General features: G+C 45.2%; 1 protein-coding gene across 1 annotated transcript; it reads right to left on the bottom strand.

Annotated features, from left to right (window-relative positions):
- Window positions 1-4,855: 4,855 nt before the first annotated feature.
- LOC146059488 (uncharacterized) lies at window positions 4,856-12,985 on the bottom strand. Its single transcript, XM_083171749.1, has 2 exons — window positions 12,023-12,985; window positions 4,856-6,776 (listed from the first exon to the last, which is right to left on the bottom strand). The coding sequence occupies exon 2, from the start codon at window positions 6,755-6,757 to the stop codon at window positions 5,366-5,368; it is 1,392 nt and encodes a 463-aa protein (XP_083027875.1). The 5' UTR covers window positions 6,758-6,776; window positions 12,023-12,985; the 3' UTR covers window positions 4,856-5,365.
- Between the last annotated feature and the right edge of the window lie 8,775 nt (window positions 12,986-21,760).

The raw sequence follows: 21,760 nt of genomic DNA, 5'->3' as shown, positions 1-21,760 counted from the left end.
TAGATGTTACATGCTTGATGCCAGGGATTTATTGCTCGATGCCAGGGATTACATCTTATTGCCCTGGTCTACATGCTCCATTCCAGGTGTCTCATGCTCGTTGCCAGAGGGTGTGAAATGCTAATTGCCAGGGGGGTGGGGTGAACTGCTCATTTCCAGGGGGTAACATGCATTTTACCAGGGGTTCCATGCTACCTGAGAAGGGGGTGGTTAAATGCTAATTGACAGTGGAAGTTTCATGCTCATTGCTTGGGGGCACACTGCACACACTTTCGGGAAGCATTAAGCACTCTTCGTATCAGATACAGTACCTGCCGGAGCCGCAGCCTTCTTCCTTTTTAAACTGCATTGCCACATGCCAGAGCCACAGCAGCCTCCTTCCCTTTTGAGCTGCTGCGTATGCTGCACGTCATTTTTGTAAAGCCACCCCCGCCCTATTTACAGTAATAAGAGTACGGTAAGTTTATTAACAGTAAACAGCACTTGTTCTCATTTTTGACATTTTCCCACAGTGACTCCAATTGTAGACCAGGGCACCCTTCCAGCCCCCACCGCCTCAGCCGCTCCATCTGAGAGTAAGTCCTGTCATTTCTTTATTGAGTTTGTGTTTTTTTTTTTCTTTCTCTCCTACTGTAATTGTGTCTTTTGTTGGCGTGTCATTGGCCCACGCTGGTAGCGCGGGCCAATGGCAGCCTAGCGCAGCCCTGCGTAGTCAGCGTTGTGTCCATGTCAGGGGGGTGGGGGTGGAGCGTTGCGCCAATGCCTCTGATGCACAAAAGGAGGCAATTGCCACTGGCAGTACTAGTGTACATCCGGTACTGCACTGGCAAATGCCTCCTTTTGAAACAACCACTATCCAGGGCAGCCGTAAGCAGGGAATGCGCAGCGGTACATTACAGTACAGTACAGTATGTGTCTTATCCACTTTGGAGCAGAGTGGATCATCTAAAGTATAGTATGGCGGGCGCAGCACTTTATAAAATTCAGTCCACGCCTTTTTGTAAAGCCACCCCCGCCCTATTTACAGTAATAAGAGTACGGTAAGTTTATTAACAGTAAACAGCACTTGTTCTCATTTTTGACATTTTCCCACAGTGACTCCGATTGCAGACCAGGGCACCATAACAGCCCCCAGCGCCTCAGCCGCTCCGTCTGAGAGTAAGTCCTGTCATTTCTTTTTTGAGTTTGTGTTTTTTTTTCTTTCTCTCCTAATTGTGTCTTTTCTTGGCGTGCCATTGGCCCACGCTGGTACCCTGCGGGCATTCTACAGGCCCCCCCACCAATTGTTAATGTTGATTTATTATGACCAAAGGACAATACTGTAAGTGAAAAGCCTAGGTTACGTATTATGTCCGTAACCAGCGTACCTTTTATACCTACAGTAGGTACAGTATGTGCGAACAAATCGTGGCGCAGCGTAGCGTACCTTTATTGTGTATTATACACCAAAGAACCAATACCTTAATAATAGATCCCTTCGCAGTACTCTGTCTCTAATCTGCGAATACACCTTTAAGGACAGTGTCCGTAATATACCGTAACAATACACCGTTACACGTTATGCCACACACCGTAATGCCCATTGCACTGCAAACTGTGATGCCCTCACTGTGATGCCCATTACATGGTACACCTCACACTTCGTAATGCCTATTACATGTCACACAGACATTACACATTATGCCTCAGACCGTGATGCCCATTCAACATTAAGCCTCACACCGTGATGCCCATTACACATTATGCCACACACCATGCTGCCCATCACACATAATGGTACACACAGTAATGGCCATTACACAGAATGCTATACACTATAATGGCCATTACACATTAGGCCACATACTGTACTGTACTGTATTGCCCATTACACATTATTTGACACACATTATGCCACACACCGTAATGCCCATTACATACTGTACTGTACAGTATTATGCCACACAACTGCGGCTTATACCCCTTTCACATCGCACTTTTAAAACGGTATATTGCCGTTTTTTTCACTTTTTAAAACGTTTAAGGCTGCACTGTGAATGCACCACAGCCGATTTACCGTTTCAATTTAACTGGCATTTCGAACCGTGTAAAAAGCAGAGTCCTACACGGTTCCTTGCCGTTTTTTCTGCAATGTGAATGTGTACAGTTTGTCTGAAACGGTATTTCAGGCAAACAACACAAGCACATCCCAGTACAGTTCCCACTACTAGCCCCGCTGCGGGGCATTACTGCTGCACCCTCTCTCTATAGTCACAGGACAGGGAGCGGCAGGGAGGCAGCTGCTGCCCATTATTACCCACCTCCAGGGTCCGGATCTCCTGCTGCGTGAGGTCGTTAGAGGCGGCACACTGCGTGCGGAGCCCCCGCAGGTTGGACATGGAGATGTCGATCATGTTCTGGATGAGCTCGCAGTGCTGCCGGGCGGACAGGGCCAGTGCGCTCTCCCCGCTCCCCAGCACGGTGCCCCCCGGCTTCATCTCTACCATCTTCCGGCTCTGCATCTCCTCGGCATCGGGAAGCGTGCGGCGGGGAATGCGGCTATGTACCAGGGATGAACACAAGGGCAGCGCTGCGGGGACGAAGGCAGCGGCCGCTGCGTGACTGTCAGGCACTGTCACACGGCGAGTACCGCACAGGAGCTGCTTACATGGCCGCACGGACGCTGTGCATTGGTACAGGGGCTAACCGTGCGGCGGCGCATCCATGCAGGGTGGGGATTACAGGCAGCAGCCCGGCTCTAGGTCGCTCTTCCCTAGCCGCCCAGCCTGACAGGCAGCGGCGGCAGTGATGCTATTACAGTGCACGGTGGGGGCGGCGGCAGCAAGTTGATGTAAATAAGAAGGGACGAGTGGATAGACAGCAGCAGCAACAGCACTCAGACTGTGACACTCTTCCTCCCCTCCGCGCTGCTGCCGACAGGCAATAATGACAGGCAATGGTCACACACTGCCTTGAAACGTGTTCAGAATGAAACGTTTCAACTGCAATGTGAATGACACTGAAACCTGCATTTAAAACGGTAATCTGGCCACTATTAAGGCTCTGACCCGTTTTAATTACCGGTTTAAAATACCGGTTTTTAAAACGGGTCTGCGATGTGAAAGTGGTATTACCTACAGTGCATTCTCATTGCTAGATGTTACATGCTTGATGCCAGGGATTTATTGCTCGATGCCAGGGATTACATCTTATTGCCCTGGCAGCAGCCTCCTTCCCTTTTGAGCTGCTGCCATATGCTGCACGTCATATCGCACACTTACTGTACTTTACAGTAATAACCATACAGTAACTAGTGTATTACAAGTAATAATAATAATACTACAGTAATAAAAACTTTATTTTTAAAGCATATTTTCTCATTTTTCCACAGTGCCAAGGGTACAAGAGGACGAGGCAGCCTCCACCCCTCATCCAAATCCACCCATGGATAGAGGTAAAGTACAGTACAGTACAGTATACTGTAGTAATAGTAATGCTTACTGTACTGTAAAGTACAGTATTCAACATGTACAGTATTTCTGTTCTAAAACTGTACATTGTTTGTTTGTTTATTTTCACAGAAGAATTAAGAAGAGTGGTGCAAATGCTGCAGATGATAATAAATCGGATTTTCAATTTATTATTAGAATTAATATAATTTTTTTTTTTTTTTTTAATAAAAAATTTATAACAATCATTACTGTCAGTACGTTTCATTAAAGATGGTTTGCAGTTTGTAATTATTACAGTACAGTCTACTGGGCAGGTGTCAGTACAGTACATCTTTCCAAAACTTCTTTACACAGTACCATACTGTACAATTTGAATCATGTGTGGGGACTTCAAATACAGTATAATAAAAAATAAAATAAAAAAAACACAGCACATTAATTTAAACAGGACAAAGTCATACAGTATTTTAGGTACAATAATTTAAAGTACTGTTGGTCACAACAAAGCTTTTTGCAAGGCGTGGCTGTCCTTTGTTCTCTATCCAAAACACGCTTGATTTTGCTCATTGTAGAGTGGCATGTGGTGGATAAGGGGAGAAGAAAAAAGAATAGCGTTAGTACTGAATGGTCACAAGGGTTTCGGGGGGGGGGGGGACATGTTGGCAGGGGAAGGGGATGGGAGAGAGGGAGAGAGATAATGTACAGTACAGTAAGATCATAAACGTACTTTTTTTCCATTTCATTGCCAGTCCTTTGTTCTCGGTCCCAAACACGCTTGATTTTGCTCATGGTAGAGTGTCATGGTGGATAATGGGAGAGAAGAATAAAGAATACAGTAACGTTAGTACTGAATGGTCACAAGGGTTTCGGGGTGGGGGGGGGAGACACATGTTGGCAGGGGAAGGGGATGGGAGAGAGGGAGAGAGATACAGTAATGTACAGTAAGATCATACAGTAAACGTACTTTTTTTCCATTTCATTGCCAGTCCTTTGTTCTCGGTCCCAAACTCGCTTGATTTTGCTCATTGTAGAGTGGCATGTGGTGGATAAGGGGAGAAGAATAAAGAATAGCATTAGTACTGAATGGTCACAAGGGTTTCGGGGGGGGGGGGGGGAGACATGTTGGCAGGGGAAGGGGATAGGAGAGAGGGAGAGAGATACAGTAATGTACAGTAAGATCATAAACGTACTTTTTTTCCATTTCATTGCCAGTCCTTTGTTCTCGGTCCCAAACTCGCTTGATTTTGCTCATTGTAGAGTGGCATGTGGTGGATAAGGGTTGAAGAAAAAAGAATAGCATTAGTACTGAATGGTCACAAGGGTTTAGGGGGGGGGGGGGGAAATGTTGGCAGGGGAAGGGGATGGGAGAGAGGGAGAGAGATACAGTAATGTACAGTAAGATCATAAACGTACTTTTTTTCCATTTCATTGCCAGTCCTTTGTTCTCGGTCTCAAACACGCTTGATTTTGCTCATTGTAGAGTGGCATGTGGTGGATAAGGGTTGAAGAAAAAAGAATAGCATTAGTACTGAATGGTCACAAGGGTTTCGGGGGGGGGGGGGGGGAACATGTTGGCAGGGGAAGGGGATGGGAGAGAGGGAGAGAGATACAGTAATGTACAGTAAGATCATAAACGTACTTTTTTTCCATTTCATTGCCAGTCCTTTGTTCTCGGTCCCAAACTCGCTTGATTTTGCTCATTGTAGAGTGGCATGGGGAGAGAAGAAAAGAGAATAGCGTTAGTACTGAATGGTCACAAGGATGTCAGGGGGGGGGGGGAGAGAGAGATACAGTATGTTGGAAGGGGATGGGAGAGAGGGAGAGAGATACAGTACAGTAAGATCATAAACGTACTTTTTTTCCATTTCATTGCCAGTCCTTTGTTCTGTGAGTACAGTAGATGCCAGTTTGAAGAGACGTCTCCAGTTGCTGTGCTACAGTAAGCACGTCCAGCGTGTAACTCTGGGCATCCGTAGCAATCCATTTATAGTGTCCTTTATCTTTGTACAATCAGCCTTTGTAAGCTCAAATTTCCCCATGAGCCGTGTCACTATATCGAGGCGCAGATTTTCTGGGATTGCAAATTTATTACGTTGCCCATCATAATTGACCCGATTGCACCAATTCTTATACAGGTCAAAAGAAACATGCTCTTGGAAAATCTGTTGTGCATAACGGTGCATTTCCATCTTCGCTGCTTTAAAGAGAGTGTTGACACCCTCAGCTGTGATGACTTTGAGCGGCATGTCAGGCAAGGAAATCCCCACAGCGCACAATTCTTTGGGTATGATTCTAGGTGTTCTTTCATGTAGAGGTGATGTTCTTTGATGTTGAGGTAAGGTTGCGACGATCATATTTCCAGGGGACAATTGGGATGATGCAACCATTGCAGTGTCCATGTTGTTAGAGGCTTGGGATGGTGCATTGTGTCTGTCAGCCAACCAGTGAGATGTCAGTGGGGTACTTGTTAAGTTGGTCTGACGTTGTTGTGTATCTGAAGCATTATGTGTGGCAGGCAACCAGTGAGATGACACTGGTGTTGTGTCCATGTTCACCAATTCATTTGGTAAAACAGTTTCTGTGTCCATGCTAGGGCTGGCCAATCGGTTGGATGAAGCTGGTGTCATCTCCAAATCAGAAAAGTGGAAAGATGTGGTTGGTTGGGTCATTTCCAAGTCAAAATCCTCTGTTTCAAATGCATCAGGGCAGTCAAATTGTGATTGTACTGGATTAGATGTTGTGGGTGTAATGGGTGGCCCTGTAGCAGCTTGCCATTGTTTGGCTTGAGCAAGCATGTCAATCAGACCTCCTGACAGCACTTTAATTTGTCCTGTCAGTACATGAATTTCCGCTTTCAGTTCATCCACATGTACAGACAGTCCATTGTTTTGGGTTTCCAGGTGGGTCATCTTGCCCAAAATGTCTCTCACCAGCCCTGTGCAGCTACATTGTGGTGGGTTGTAATCCAGAAAGTTAAGTTTCCTACGGGACGGTGATTGAGATTTTTGTTCCAGAGGTGTAATGTGAAGCTCCAAAGGGTGCAAGTCATTATCTACGGGAACTGACACATCTGTCACTGTGTTAATGTCTTGCTGTGCATCAGTGTTAATGTCTTGCACCAGACAGTCATCGTGAGATTCTCCTATAGTCGCGAACAAAGACTTGTTCTTGGCCTTGGCATTTTTCCGTAGTTTGACAACAGGAATATTTTCTTTTCCTGCTTTCTTCTTAACGATATTATTTTTAATGTTTGGCACTAATGCAGCCATTCTCTTGGGACATGCAAGTGTAGGTTCTCCAGAATAGAATTTTTTTGTTTTCACCATCTTCAGTAGGCAGTGCACTCTACAATACACAACAATAAGATTCAAGTTAATACAGTACATACTGTACAGTACAGTACATTAGTTACAGTACAATACAGTAGCATACAGTATTGTATTATGGTATTACAGTAGTGAAAATTACAGTAGGTACAGTACTTGTGACTTACTGTATTTGGGCGCCTGATTTTCTTCATCGCACCTAAAATCGCGTCAAATTGCATCGCATACAATCATACAATTGACCCCATTTTTTATTGTATTCCCACCCTGATGGCTAAATGCCCCCATTGTTAACGCCACCCCACTTGCGCTCGCCACACTATATAAAATCAACTCTACGCCGACGTGGATTGTGGGGGTATGAAAAGGTCGGAGGACGCGTAACGCCGCCGCTCGCCACGCTTCGGGTTGGCGTTGATAGTGGGGTGGCGTTAACAATGGGGGCATTTAGCCATCAGGGTGGGAATACAATTAAAAATGGGGTCTGGGGGGCCATTTCACATACTGTATGAAACAGGCATCTGGGTACATCTGTACATACAGTACAGTATTAAAATCGCATCAAATCGCATCGCATGCAATACAATAGCATACAATGCAACAGCAATTTTCTCTTCAAAGGAATTTCAAGGGAAATCGCATCAAATCGCATGCTTAGGGTACTGGCATACAATTTCAACATTGGCTGCCCAGATACTGTAAGTCACAAGTACCGAAAATTATGTGACCGTACTGCATAGACATGAGCTTTTTTTTTCAATAAAAGGGATGAAGCGATAAACAAAAGTACAGTACGTTAACAGATGGGGCTTAGACAGACAGACTAGGAGGGGTGGAGGCAGGGGCGGGCTGGGCCGGGGGGCAGGATGCCATCTGCCCCCCAGGCCGCTCTGGCAGGTGTGCTGCGGGCCGCGCCGCCGCGCCCGTTTCTGAGGCCGCATTGCCGTTTGTTTTTTTTTTCACTGCCGGCGGCCATGTTACTGTGGTTTTTTAAATGATGTCTGAGGCCACAGCAACATGGCCGCCGGCCTCCACGGCTACGTGGAGGAGGGCTCCGGCCGGCAGCCTGTTCCCTCTTATCCCCAGTGGCAGTCGGCAGACGCTGGGTGCGGTGTGGACGTCATGACGTTGACGCCTCCCACCCACGCGTCTGCACTCAGAGACTGGAGGAAGGCTGGGGCCGCCCGCAGAGCAACTCGTGGGGGACGCTTCAGGAGGCCGCAGAGAGCGGAACAGAAATTTGTGGAGCCGCAGCAGGACAGGAGGAGCCTGGTCGAGGATAAAACACAGGATAGTAGTAAGTTAACATGATCTAAAACGACATACAGTATCTGTAATAATGCAATGACACCACAGGCTGCTCCCCCTGTATAATAATTTGTGTCATGGCATTACTATTAATAATAGTAATGCCATGACACAAATTATTATACAGGGGGAGCAGCCTGTGGTCATGGCATTACTTTTATATTATACAGGTGGAGCACCCTGTGGTGTCATTATTATTGTACAGGGGGAGCAGCCTGTGGTGTCATGGCATTATGCCATGACACCACAGGCTGCTCCCTCTGCATAATAATAATGCCATGACACCACAGGCTGCTACCCCTGTATAATATAAAAGTAATGCCATGACACCACAGGCTGCTCCCTCTGTATAATAATAATGCAATGACACCACAGGCTGCTCCCCCTGTATAATAATTTGTGTCATGGTATTACTATTGTTACTGTACTGTACTGTATATTATACAGCGGGAGTAGCCTGTGGTGTCATTGCATTATTATTATACAGTACAGCAGGAACAGCATGTGGTGTCATTGCATTATTATTATTATACAGAGGGAGCAGCCAGTGGTGTCATGGCATTCATTTTACTGTATATTATACAGGGGGAGCCACCTGTGGTGTCATAATTATTATTGTACAGGGGGACATAGGCGAATCTAGGGGGTGGTCCGGGGGTGCACAGGACCACCCATTAGCCCATTTTGTAGCTGAGGGATGGGGCTTTCCAATGAGCCCAGCCCCGTGTCTCTAGCCCCCTGGGAACCGGAGATACAACCAGGCAAAGCTGGAATGTTTTCCCAATAGGATAACATGGGACCCGCTAATTCCGACCCCCACCCAGTTCAACAGCTGCCAGTTCCCCCTTCGGCATCACTGAAGCTCGAGGTTGATCTCAGTCGAACCCAAATCGCTGGGCCTTCAATCTGATACCAGGCTGGATCCATATGGGTTAATTGGTTCCAGGGATATTGAGGTGAATATTTCTTAAATGTAATTTCATGATGGTTTATGTTATTTGAGGGCAGATTTCTCTGGAACCAAGCAGCCCAGTTTCACGGGACCAAAATCATTTGAAGCCAACTCAAAAGTTCTTCAATATGATACTGGTCTCATGTAAATGGGTCAGTTGGTTCCGAAGATATAGCTGGTTGGTTAAAGGGGGGTAGGGAGAGGGGAGTGGTTGTCTCTCCCCTTCACACCAGAAAATGCAGGGACTAGGCTGGTGTATAAGGGGTCAGCCTGGGAATGTCCCTGCATGATCCTGGCACCATATTCCCGGGTAAATCCCTGCATTTTCTGTTGTGAAAGGGGTATTATTTCAAACAGCCGTGACCTGCAGTGCTCTGAATACAGCCGGGCAGCCCCCTGCTCTCTGCCCAGCTGTCAATGACTGTCACCCCGGCAGCTTCCACTCCAATTCTTCTTCCCGCTTTCACCTCAGCCCTTCCCCCCCCTTTAATCATGTGGTGCCGGCGCCCGGCGTGCTCCCCCGACGTCACGCACAACAACAGCGCGCACAATATTTCAAATGTCCACTCGGATAGAGGGGACACCAGAAGGGGAGTGGGAGCGTGCTCTGCGCTGCGCTCTGCTCCTCTCCCCATAGAAGCAGCTGCACCTCTCTCCATCTCTCCCTGCAGCAGCAGAAAAGGCTCATATAAAAATTTCCAGTGTGGCACTTTTGGGTACATTGCTTAAGGGACGCTACAAGTGGCAGTATGTGGGGGCATTACGCATAATGTGTGGCTTAATGTGTAAGAGGCATTACGGTGTGCAGCATCATGTGTAAGCGGCATTATGTGTGCTGCATCATGTGTAAGGGACATTATGTGTGCAGCATCATGTGTAATGGGTACTATTTTGCGCGGCATCATGTGTAATGGGTACTATGGTGTGCGGCATCATGTGTAACGGGTACTATGGTGCCATCAAGCAAGAACTCCCTAGCAATGAGCACGTAGGTAAGCAGCACTTATGTGGCAAATATGTAATGGGCATTACGGTTTGTTATATAGTATGTACTGGGCATCATGATGTGTGGCACAATGTGTAATGGGCATTATGGTGTGTTGCCTTATGTGTAAGTGGCATTACGGCGTGTGGCTTTATGTGTAATGGGTATTACGGAGTTTGCTAAAATGTGTAATGAGCATTACTGTGTATGGTCTAAAGTGTAATACCACACGCCTTTTTGTGATGCCACGCCTCCTTCCCATGAGGTCACGCCCCATTTTTTGTGCGCGGCTACGCCGCGCAAAGGTCCCCCTGCTGCTATGTCTAGATCTGGGACCACCCATTACCATAATTCTAGATTCGCCTATGCAGGGGGAGCAGCCTGTGGTGTCATGGCATTATGCCATGACACCACAGGCTGCTCCCTCTGTATAATAATAATGCCATGACACCACAGGCTGCTCCCCCTGTATAATATAAAAGTAATGCCATGACACCACAGGCTGCTCCCTCTGTATACTGTAATAATAATAATGCAATGACACCACATGCTGTTCCTGCTGTATAATAATAATGCAATGAATTAATAAAAAATGTAATAAAAAAAATAAAAAAATAAACTGGTACAGTATTCTGGTTCTCCGGATACCTGTAATCTAGTATTACTGTACAGTAATTACTGTACAGTATTACAATACGAACACCCACAGCTAGGGGATTTTGTACACAGCTAGGGGATTTTTTACACAAACAGTATGACTGAGTCTGCGAAATAGTCTATTAATATGCGCAAAAATCCCCAAACTGCGAAAAAATACGTTACTACAGTATACAGTATTTACAGTATTACACCAACAGTATTTACAGTTGCACAGATTATACGAGAATACCCATAGTAGCAGCCTGCCAGTAGTAGCCCACCCTAATAGAGTATTGTCATCGCTAGTCGGGGATCTGCGGCCTATACACACCAGGCAATTTTAACACGTACAATATTCTAAATGGCGCTACAGTATCTCTACTGCACTGCACTGTACTGTATGTGGCATCCATGTTGATCCCTAAAATGGCGGAAAATCACGATACCACGTGATCCTATTGCTGTGACTACTTCAATTACAAGTACAGTATGCGGGAAAAAATGCCAAATGATCCGTTATTTACGGTATTACAACAATATTACTGACAATACCCCAATCCAGGATTTATTACACATTATACGGACAATACCCATAGCGGCAGCCTGCAGTAGCCTAATAAAGTATTCTCATCGCTAGTCGGGGAACTCTGGACCATACACACCAGGCAATTTTCAGATGAAAAACGTTTAGTGTGTACTGTATGATCCTCAAGAGAATCATGCACTGTTCATTATGGTACTTACTGTATGGTACAGTACCTGAAGCAGAAGTGCAGTAAGGGGGAGGGAAAGTTGATCCTGCCCTCGCAAATGTAGCGGGGGATCTGCGTCCCATACACACTAGGCAATTTTAACACATTGTACAATATTCCACATGGCGCTATCTCTACTGCACTGTGCAGCCATCTCGATTCCCAACATGGCTGAAAATCACGATACTGTATCACATGTGCTCCTATTACTGACTGACTCTGCGAAACAGTCTGTAAACATGAGAAAAACACCGGTCCCCTCGTTTGAGGAAAAAATACGTGTTTTACGGTATTACACCAATGGTATTACGAAGAGAACTAGTATTTAGCAGCCTACAGTAGCCCACCCTAATAGAGTACTGTCATCGCTAGTCGGGGATTTGCGGCCCATACACACCAGGCAATTTTAACACATTGTACAATATTCTCAATGGCACTTGTACAGTATACAGTATTCTGCACCGGGTGCATTTGAACAGTAGGGAAAGAAGGGAAACATCTTCATTCAGGGAAGGGTGGGAACCGAGCGCTTCCGCGCAGGGACCGTTTTGTAGTGCTGCTTACTGTATACTGTAATGCAGCAATCAGTGAAATGTACAAATGACTGTACTACTGTATAGTGTACTTACTGCTCCAGCGAGAAGATACAGTAGTGTTCTTGCGGAAGGAAGGCAGTATGATGGTAAAACGGTAGAAACACGAAAGCAGCAACAACTTGACTTTGGATTCAGCAGAATGAATAGTCCAGGTGTACAGGTAGAATCTCGTGCTTGTATACAGGCAAGAGATGAAGAGACGATCCGTAGCAATTCTACACGGTTTAGATGCAGAAAAAAAAACTGGATTGTTTGACAATTTTAATGTAGCTGAATTTATGCTGGCAGAGACAAAGGAAATCCTTCATGAAGCTGATAGGTGCATTTGAATTATGTACAATTACCAGCGAAACAAAAAGGCAGACTGAAATTAACATATGACTGCAATCAACATCTTATTGTCTGAGGTGTCGGTCTGTGTCTGAGTTTGGAGAAATCTATTGTTGCTGAAAAAAAACGTTCTCTGTAGCGCAGTACAGTATGTACAGTATGGGTATTAACTATCGTTTTTGTTTGTGGAAAAGTCCGAAAGATTTTGATAAGCACCAACTACTGTAACTGTATTAGTTTAAAAAAAAAAAAAAGAACGTTTAAAAAATAAAAATATAATGTAACCAACTGAGGATCGAACTACTGATACTGAGATAGTGAAGCCGTGCCTCTACCCGCTAGGCCACTATTGCCTGTGATTTTACTGCTGGCAGATGGTTAGCATGGCTTCTGCACCAATCAAATACAGTTCATGACCATCCAGTACGTCACTGCGGCTGCGAATAAAAGAAAAGAACTCTGTCCGTAAAGTAAGGACAAAATCCGTAGTGTAAAGTATGATACTGTAGGTCCTCAAATAAAGTTTTAAGTAGTCATCCAGCAATAGCAAAGGTTAGCATGTCTTCTGTACCAATTACATAAATGACCGTACGTAGCTGCTTCTGCGAATAAATACAAAACAATCTGTCCGTAAAGTAAGGACAAAATCCGTAGTGAAAAGTGGCTGGTTAGCAATGGTTAGCGAATTTAATCCCGAAACACGGTCCTCAAGGCAAGGAGTTTTACCTGAAAAGCTAAATCTATTTTGCGAAAAAAAGAACGTTTAAAAAATAAAAATATAATGTAATCAACTGAGGATCGAACTACTGATACTGAGATAGTGAAGCCGTGCCTCTACCCGCTAGGCCACTATTGCCTGTGATTTTACTCCTGGCAGATGGTTAGCATGGCTTCTGCACCAATCAAATACAGTTCATGACCATCCAGTACGTCACTGCGGCTGCTAATAAAAGAAAAGAACTCTGTCCGTAAAGTAAGGACAAAATCCGTAGTGTAAAGTATGATACTGTAGGTCCTCAAATAATGTTTTAAGTAGTCATCCAGCAATAGCAAAGGTTAGCATGGCTTCTGTACCAATTACATAAATGACCGTACGTAGCTGCTTCTGCGAATAAATACAAAACAATCTGTCCGTAAAGTAAGGACAAAATCCGTAGTGAAAAGTCGTGGCGGCCACTGTTTTGTAGAAGAGATTTTTACGCATGCGCTGTACTGTTTGGGAAAAGTGACATCTGGTGGTCAATGAGTGTAAGTGCAGGTTACATTTACAAGATTACGTTACGTTATAACGCGATCTATAACGGGACTATAGCGCAAGGAGCAGGCGCGATCCAGGCGCGATTTGCATGGCGCACTGTATGCGCAACGCAGCCACGATGTACCAGGCCATAACTGTACATAGACAAAATCACTTTGTCAAAATCTCCAGTGCATCGAGCCAAAATTGCTTACAAAAAATTGCCCATTAGCCAATATCTCACCATGTGTACGGGGCTTAAGGTTTAAGCAATTTGCAGGCTTGCACGGGGTGCAATATCACTGTGGTGGTGTATAACTGATCGCAGGGCTCCAAAAACCGTTTTTTCTAATCAAGATAATACTGCAATTGGTGTTTCAAATTATTTTAATATACTGTCATTTATTACAGTAGTGTGACTACCTGTGGCCCATGTACGAACAGCTTTAATTGGTAAAATACTTACTGACTGCCTGATATCAAATACAATAGAAGAGTGAAGAAAACAAAAACAGCAATAATGACCTAGACAATCAAAGGAAAGCACAATTATATATACAGTACATGCAGAGGCGTAACTCTGGGAGACAATGGAGTCATCTGCTGCCGGGCTCCTGCTCTCAAGGGGCACCTCTCCTCCCCTGCAAGCTTAAATCACTTAATTAATAGCTGTTGATAATGATTCTGTAGCTGATTCCCCCTCCTAGCAGGACCACAGACATCACACTCTCTTTATTTGAAACATAAAATACATAACATATATTTATATAAGGTGTGGGGGGGGATAACGACCAATATTTATCTTGCCTCCGGGCAACTGTGATGATCCTACACCACTGTACCACTGTGCACATATATATACATAAACAACTGTGGGGGTATTGACTTGGCAAGTAGTCTGGGTTTGGCAGATGCCAGGAGAGCATTTCTTGCCTGACTCCCTTATGCCAGCTGTGAAGTTTGGTGGAGGAGGGATAACGATATGGGGCTCTATTTCAGGGTTTGACCCCTTATCTCCGGTGAAGGGAAATCTCAATCCTTCAACATTCCCCCTTCATATATGAATTTATTTCCATTGTAATGAGAATAATTGTAAATCCACTTTATTTCAAATCACCCCAAAGCAAAATGTCCACATCTAATCATTTCCACACCCACTCAGGTTTTTCAGTAGTTAGCGAACTAGACACGTGACTAGCCCATATAAACTAATCCTATTGATATTTGCTGCCCTACTTACGGGATATAGAGTGTAAGCTTTACAGGGTAGAGTCATAAATGCAATACCGATGCTTAAATAGTTATTAGGTTGTCGGTAAGTTTCTCCCAGGGCCTGCCAGACTATCCACGCACATGAACCGTCCTACACGGAGACAATCAGACATCCAAACAGGAAAAATATAATAAGCTGGGACTTTGCACTTGGGACTGGAATCTCACAAGTTATATTGATTGCTAATGGACCTTTTTTTTTTGTTGCAATCTTATTTACCATTCGGAGATAAAAGCTGGGTCTAAGCACTTTGAGCAATTCAGGCCCCTTTATCAGAAATCTAAAGACCACTCAATTTAAGAAGAGCAGCAAACAGCCCCCCTGGGACGGATAGAGTAATATTTTACTTAACCCACTTAAGGGAGAGAGAACAGGCACAGAAACAGATACCAGCGAGAGATGACATGCAAATGCTTTCGGGTAGGGAAGGACAGTGTAGGATAATCTTTCTATAGTGTCATATAATATTAACAGGCGTTATATTATTTATCATTTATTTTATTTTTAAAGTAAAGACCTTCACAAGGATATTTCGGTACACTCTATGTATACTTGTATATTATGTTGTGGTGTTTTATATGATGCTACTTTTCAGGCACTAGATAGTAGATTTTACCTATGGGATTAGTAGATAATGTCTTTTTTCAAAACAATTATTCCAGACTGATGTTGGCCATTTATTCTATAACATTGCTCCCAATATTGGGTAATATCCCGGTGCCCCAAAGGCGGCAGTGCAAGCTGATTGTAATGCTGGCCAGTCCCAGGTCAATCCCGGAAATGCTGGCCAGTCTCAGGTCAATCCCGCTAACCCAATGAAGCGTCATTGGGTTAGCGGGATTGACCTGGGACTGGCCAGCATTTATACATTGTCTTTTTGAAGATTGTATGTAGAATTTATCACATGCATGTGAGATTAATGCCGTTTAAAAGATTTATTAGGCAAGGGACAGCTTTTCTTGATGCCCTTGCAAAAAAAAGGTGACTTCTGGGTTTATGGCATGAGAGTGTTATTGCACACAAGCCAAAGTTGGAAACAGGTGTAAACTCAACAGAAAGAAGGCCATAGGCTTCTATAGACAATGCCATATATGTCAAATTTCCAAAAAATGCACCGCTGAGCACCTCTGGAGGAAATCTCACTCTCTGGTGGACTTCCTCCATTTCATGTCTATTTTCTCTTCTTACAGCACTGCACTTTCCCTCGCCAAGCAATCCTTTTTCCAATTACTCATTTCTTCTTGGTCCTCCAGTCACTGCCGCTTTCAACACTTTCCTTCGTTCCCCTTTCTCCTCCTCTCCCATGCTCTCTCATTGACACTGACTTTGCCTCCTTATCCTTCCAAATTTAGGCCATTCGATACAAAATCTCATCCCCCCTCCCCTCAACAGATCAGCCACCCCCAACATCCTCTCCTTCCAGTCTTCCCACCATGTGCTTTTTCCTTCTTACCACTGACAAGGAAGTCCACTCCCTCATTCTATACCCTCCCTCCTCCACCTCTCCCCTGGACACCTACTTCTCTGCTCCATCTCTCCCAATAGGTGCTTCCACTACTCAATTCTTTAACCTATCGCTCTTTACCAGCATCTTTCTCTCACCGTGTAAATATGCTTGTCTAACCTATTCTTAAAAAACTCAACCTTGACCTTTCATCACATGCAAACTACCGCCTAATCTCTATTTCATTTGCCTCCAAACTACTTAAGTGGCTGGTATGCAGCCATCTCACCAGCTTTCTCTGACAAATCCATCCATAATCCTCTTAAGTCTGGCTTTCACCCACTCCACTCCACTGAAACTGCCCTGTTCAAAGTCATCAGTGACAAGTCCAGGCGTCACTTCTTTCTGTTCATCCTTCTAGACCATTCTGCTGCCTTAGACATCATCTCCTCCTCCACACCCTCCAGACTATTGGCCTCCTGGATCTCTGAGGGCTCTCTGAAGCTCAACATGGACAAAACCAAACTCATAATCTTTCCTCTATCCAGAGTCCCCCCCCCCCATGCCAAATATCTCCATCACTGTTGACAACACCATCTTCTCCCAAATTCCCTAATGTCGATATTTGGGTGCCACTCTGGACTTCTCCCTCTCCTTTGCCCCTCATCTCCATTATCTGGCTCAATCCTGTCAGTTCCAGCTATGTAACATCACTCACATCAGGCCGTTCCTCTCCCAGAGTGCGATTAAACTTATAATACACTCATTGGTTAAATCACAGCTTGACTTTTGCTAAATTCTCCTGCCTGGTCTTCCACGCTCCCAGCACACTCTCCTCCAGGGTGTTCTCATCTCTGGAGCTAGGCTAAATTCCTTACCCACCACTCCGGGTCTGCCAAGCACCTTCAAGAAAATCTGTACTGACTCCCATTCCCCTACAGAATCCCCTTCAAACTCCTCACCCTCACATAAGGCCCTGTCTAACTTCACTGGTACCTATATCTCCAACCTAATTTCCCTACACACTCCCTCCCGCCTGACTGTCGCCTCTCCTCTAGCCTGGTCACTGCATCCCATGCACATATCTAAGCTTTTTGCCTGCGCTGCCCCATTTACTGGAGCGAACTCCCTCGCTTTACTGTGCTCTCTCCAACTTTATAAATCTTCAAATGGGCACTGAAAACCCACCTGTTCCTCAAAGCGTACCCTCCCTCATAACCTAGTACCAAGGCACCTCATGTCACCTGTCTGTCTCCCCCTCCCTCTAGATTCTAAGATTAGAGCAGGGCCCTCTTCCCTCATGTTCTCACAGCCCTCATTTCTCACACTCTATTACATGTCTTTCCTACTCAGTGACCGCCTGTATCTGCGTCTCTTCTACTTTTTTAACTCTTCTGCTTTCCTACATCTTTCCTACTGAGAATGAAGCTGCTTATTTATACCTGTGCTCGGCTTTATTTTTCTACTGTGTGCGCTATGCAATATGGGGCGTCTTGCGCCGTATTGCCGCTAGGTAGATGAGGACACATCTGTAGCACTGAGAAAGTGCTTTGTTCTTACACTCGCCCTTCAGTCACCATGCTTACTGCTGTGTCCGGTGGCAGGAGCACTCGGAAGGATAGTTATGGACTAGTAACCACCCTAGTTACCACCTGCCCCTGCATCACTCAGCAAGAGAACATCTCCCTGGTTCTTCCAGAATAAATCTCAGGCTTCTATCAGCTCTGTGGAGCAAGTGGTTAAACAAAAGCGTAACCTGCAACTTTTCCATCGACAACCAGACCATCTGCAGAGCACATTTCCACATTTGCAGGAGAGAGACGGAACACCAGACAGATTACAGGGAATTAAAATGTTTTTTCTTTTGCTCACCATAAACATTTCTTCTAAAAAGTCTGTGGTTTGGTAACACTCCCATCTTATAATTATCCTCATTATCCTGATTTCGCAAACATAAAGTGTGCGAGAGGCGCTGATTACAGCTTACATTTACTATGTGTGTAAATATAAATATACTAGTTTAAAAGCCAGTCAAAATGATGGCTTAGTCCCTATCTGCTCCTACCCCCAATCTCTGTCTTCTCAGCTCCCTCTCTCCCTATCTAGCAAGTTTGAAACAGATCATTTTGCTTTCACTTTCTGTTAAGGAACGTGAAAGCAAAATATCCGTTGAGTGGCCTCTACTGGACATTGGTGGTACTTCACTTCAGAGATGAGTAGCCTTTTATATATAGTATATAGATATACATACACCATACTTGCCTACTTTCATTTTCACCTCTCCGGGAGAAGCCCGGAGAGGCAACACGTCAGGGGGGCGGGAGCAAGGCTGAAATCACTTGGCCCCCTCATGCCAGGAAACTTCGTGATTCGCGGGCCACGGAGAGGGGGCGGGGCTTAAATTATGCGAAATGCCGTGATCGTGTCATTTTAGCCCTGCCCCCTCTCCGCGGACCCGCGATTTCAGGTAATTAAACCAACGGGCAAGGGGGGAGCGGGGGCTATCTCTAGAAAGTGGGAGACTTGCCCACCTTCCCGGGGCACCGGGAGAAGGACCCGATTCCCAGGAGGCGCCCGGCCATTCCGGGAGGGTAGGCAAGCCTGACATACACATACTGTGGGCAGTTAAGCATACCTTCCAACTGTCCCTCAGTGGGGACCGTCCCATTTTTTGGGGACGTTCTCGCATACTGCCTAGGGCCGGCAGTGTCCCAGGGGGGGGGCAATTGGGAATCCCCCTCCTGCGGCGAAACTGGGGGCGTGGCCAAGTGGGAGCATTGCGAGTATAGGCGATGCCCCCTTCCCGCTAGACCATGCCCCCCAAATTTTCGGGAGTGCACCTGCGTCCCTCCTCCAAAGTTGGGAGGTATGGATAAGTGTCCAGCTGATGTCACTATTAAACTTTAGTCCGTTTTCTCCTAAATAATTGCATCATTGCCTAACTTTAATTGTTAGGGAAAAGTTTCTTCTTAGTGATAGATGGTGATTTGTTATTATTACATATAGAGTTATTAAATATTGGAATGCTCTGAAAAATAAACCCTTTAGTCAGTTTAATGAAAGAGGAATTAAGATTAGTTACTTGAGCAGATTAGATTCTATCTCACAACTGCGCAAGATTGCGTACGCCAAGATCCACGTCTCCAGGAACTGATTAATATCTTCAGGAAACAATATTTCTACGCCCGTTGCATACACAACATACATAATACATGAGAAAAGTGTTTGTAAATGGCATGTGGCCTGAAGTTCAACGTCCCAGACAGCGTGTAAATCATTTAATAAAAACTCCGTCATAGATTTAGGCATTTGCAGAGCTACTTGGTAATGTGTGACCTTTACTGACCTCCTGAGCAGTGTTTTGGACACTGGGAGTAAAGCGGACATTATTTTTATTGCGTTAGATATGTATGTGTTATGTTATATTACACTGTAATGTATATACATATATAGTTGTTATATATAGTTGTTAGAGATAAGATCACTAGTGGTGTATTTTTTATGTTACCCTTTAAATGTTACCTTTACTTAACATCTATAGACCTACTGTATATAATCATAATGTCACCACTAAGAATAAGAAACAGTTCCGACAATTAACATATTTGTCAAATTTTTTATTGACAAATTATACTTTTTTGGAAATGGTGTCAAAAATGTAAACCACGGGTGTATCGCTAAGCAGCTGTGTCTAAACACGGTCACCATAGTCAGATGGAGAAATTGCGCCATTGGACTGGTGCATGTTTTGATGGTGCGTCAGTTGGTGCATTATAATAATAATAATTATTATTAGAAACTAGCTGACCCACCCGGCGTTGCCCGGGTGGGTTGCTGAAAAATGTAATTTTACAGTATGCTGTGCCAAAGACCTAAGATTGTAATTTGTTTAAGATTCCACCATAATGTTAGAATGTGTTTGCATTGATACTCAATGACGGCAATGAAATCAGGTGTGGTGTTGTTGTTTGAAACACAACGCTCCTGAGTTGATCACTTGTATGTGTTGAGATTTAGCACCTATGACATACCCTCCATCATCTGAGGGTCAAAAATCGGTACAAAATCAGAAAGGGGTGTGGCCACGGGAAAAGGGGGCATGACCACACCTCCAATTCCATACTGTCAATGGTACAGTTTCTAGGGTGTGTAATTGCAGGCGCTGAGTGCGAAGGGACCGGGGAGGGCGTTACTTACCACGCCATCATTAATTAAAAACTCACCACTCCCTGCCACTGCCGCTCCCCTCACCGATCCTGCCTTCAGCAGTCTCTGAGGTCTGGAGATCTGTAAAGCACATGCACCGGGCATCTCTACCAACAGTGGGGCAGCCCCTGAGTGTGGGAGCAGGTCCACGGGCCTGGCCACATGACGTCATGACGCGACGCACGCTACCTGGACTGCAATGCACCACTGGGAACGGGTGCAATGGGCCAAATTCTTCCCTACACCCACCAGGCCAATCCACCGATCCAGCCATCACAATCATCAATGGGTGTATAGATAAGGTTTGAGTGTAAGAAGTTGAAGAATAAGACTGAGATAAAGATTTGCCGTGTTAAAGTGTACAATTTACTCAGTAAATCATGAAAAAAATATAAGTGTACATAGAAGTATAATCAAGAAATAGGATTAAAAAATAAGTTCTGATTCAAACTGATAATTGTTTGGATGGGGGTGGGTTACAAAACAAATCTATAGGTGGAGGGGGGTATTGATATTGGTGGCATAATTGGTGTTTGGTACACCTACAGGGGGTCCTCAATTGATGGGATTAATTAATTGATGGGGATGCCACTCACCCGCTGAGGGGGGTGGGGGTGGGTGATATGTCCACCGCCGCCGGGTCACTCCAGGGGGGCGGGGGGACTACCGGGCGGCGATTGACAGCGGAGGCTCAGGAAGTGCTGCCTGCTCTGCTATGGTGGTGCCATCGGACACACAGAGAGTGAGGGGAGAAGCTTGTGCTGATAGTGTGAGACAGCGCAAGTTCAGTGCCCGATGGCACTTCCTGAGCTGGCAGCACTTCCTGAGCCCCGCTGTCAACCGCTGCCCGGGAGAGTTCCTGCACAGCGTCGGCGTGGATTTCTGGTCAGCACCACCGCTCACCCGTTTTATGGTGGGGGTGGGGTAGGGGTTCGGGTGCGGGTGCTGCTGCAGCTCACCTCACCTGGCTCCAGGGTGGGAAGGGGGGTACACTGTGACCTGCTCCGTCCCAAGTCCCGCCCTCCAGTGCCTAGTGGTGGCGCCGGCCCTGGTTATGTGTGTGTTTTGTTGTGTGTATCTGTCCAATGTGTAAGTGTGTGTTGTGTGCTATGTGTGCGTATTTGGTGTACTGTGTGTGTGCGTGTACAATGTGTACGTGTGTGTGTTATGTGTGGTCTATGTATATCCTCAATTATTCCTAATTGGTTAAAGCCTTCACCATAATGTTAGAATGTTTCATTCATACTCAATGACAGCAATGAAATCAGGTGTGGAGTTGTT

Source organism: Crinia signifera, chromosome 2, assembly GCF_055691185.1.
Source record: "Crinia signifera chromosome 2, ASM5569118v1, whole genome shotgun sequence".
Lineage (NCBI taxonomy): Eukaryota > Metazoa > Chordata > Amphibia > Anura > Myobatrachidae > Crinia > Crinia signifera.
The sequence above is the reverse complement of the archived record's forward strand: the minus strand, read 5'-3'. Positions and strand labels throughout refer to the sequence as shown.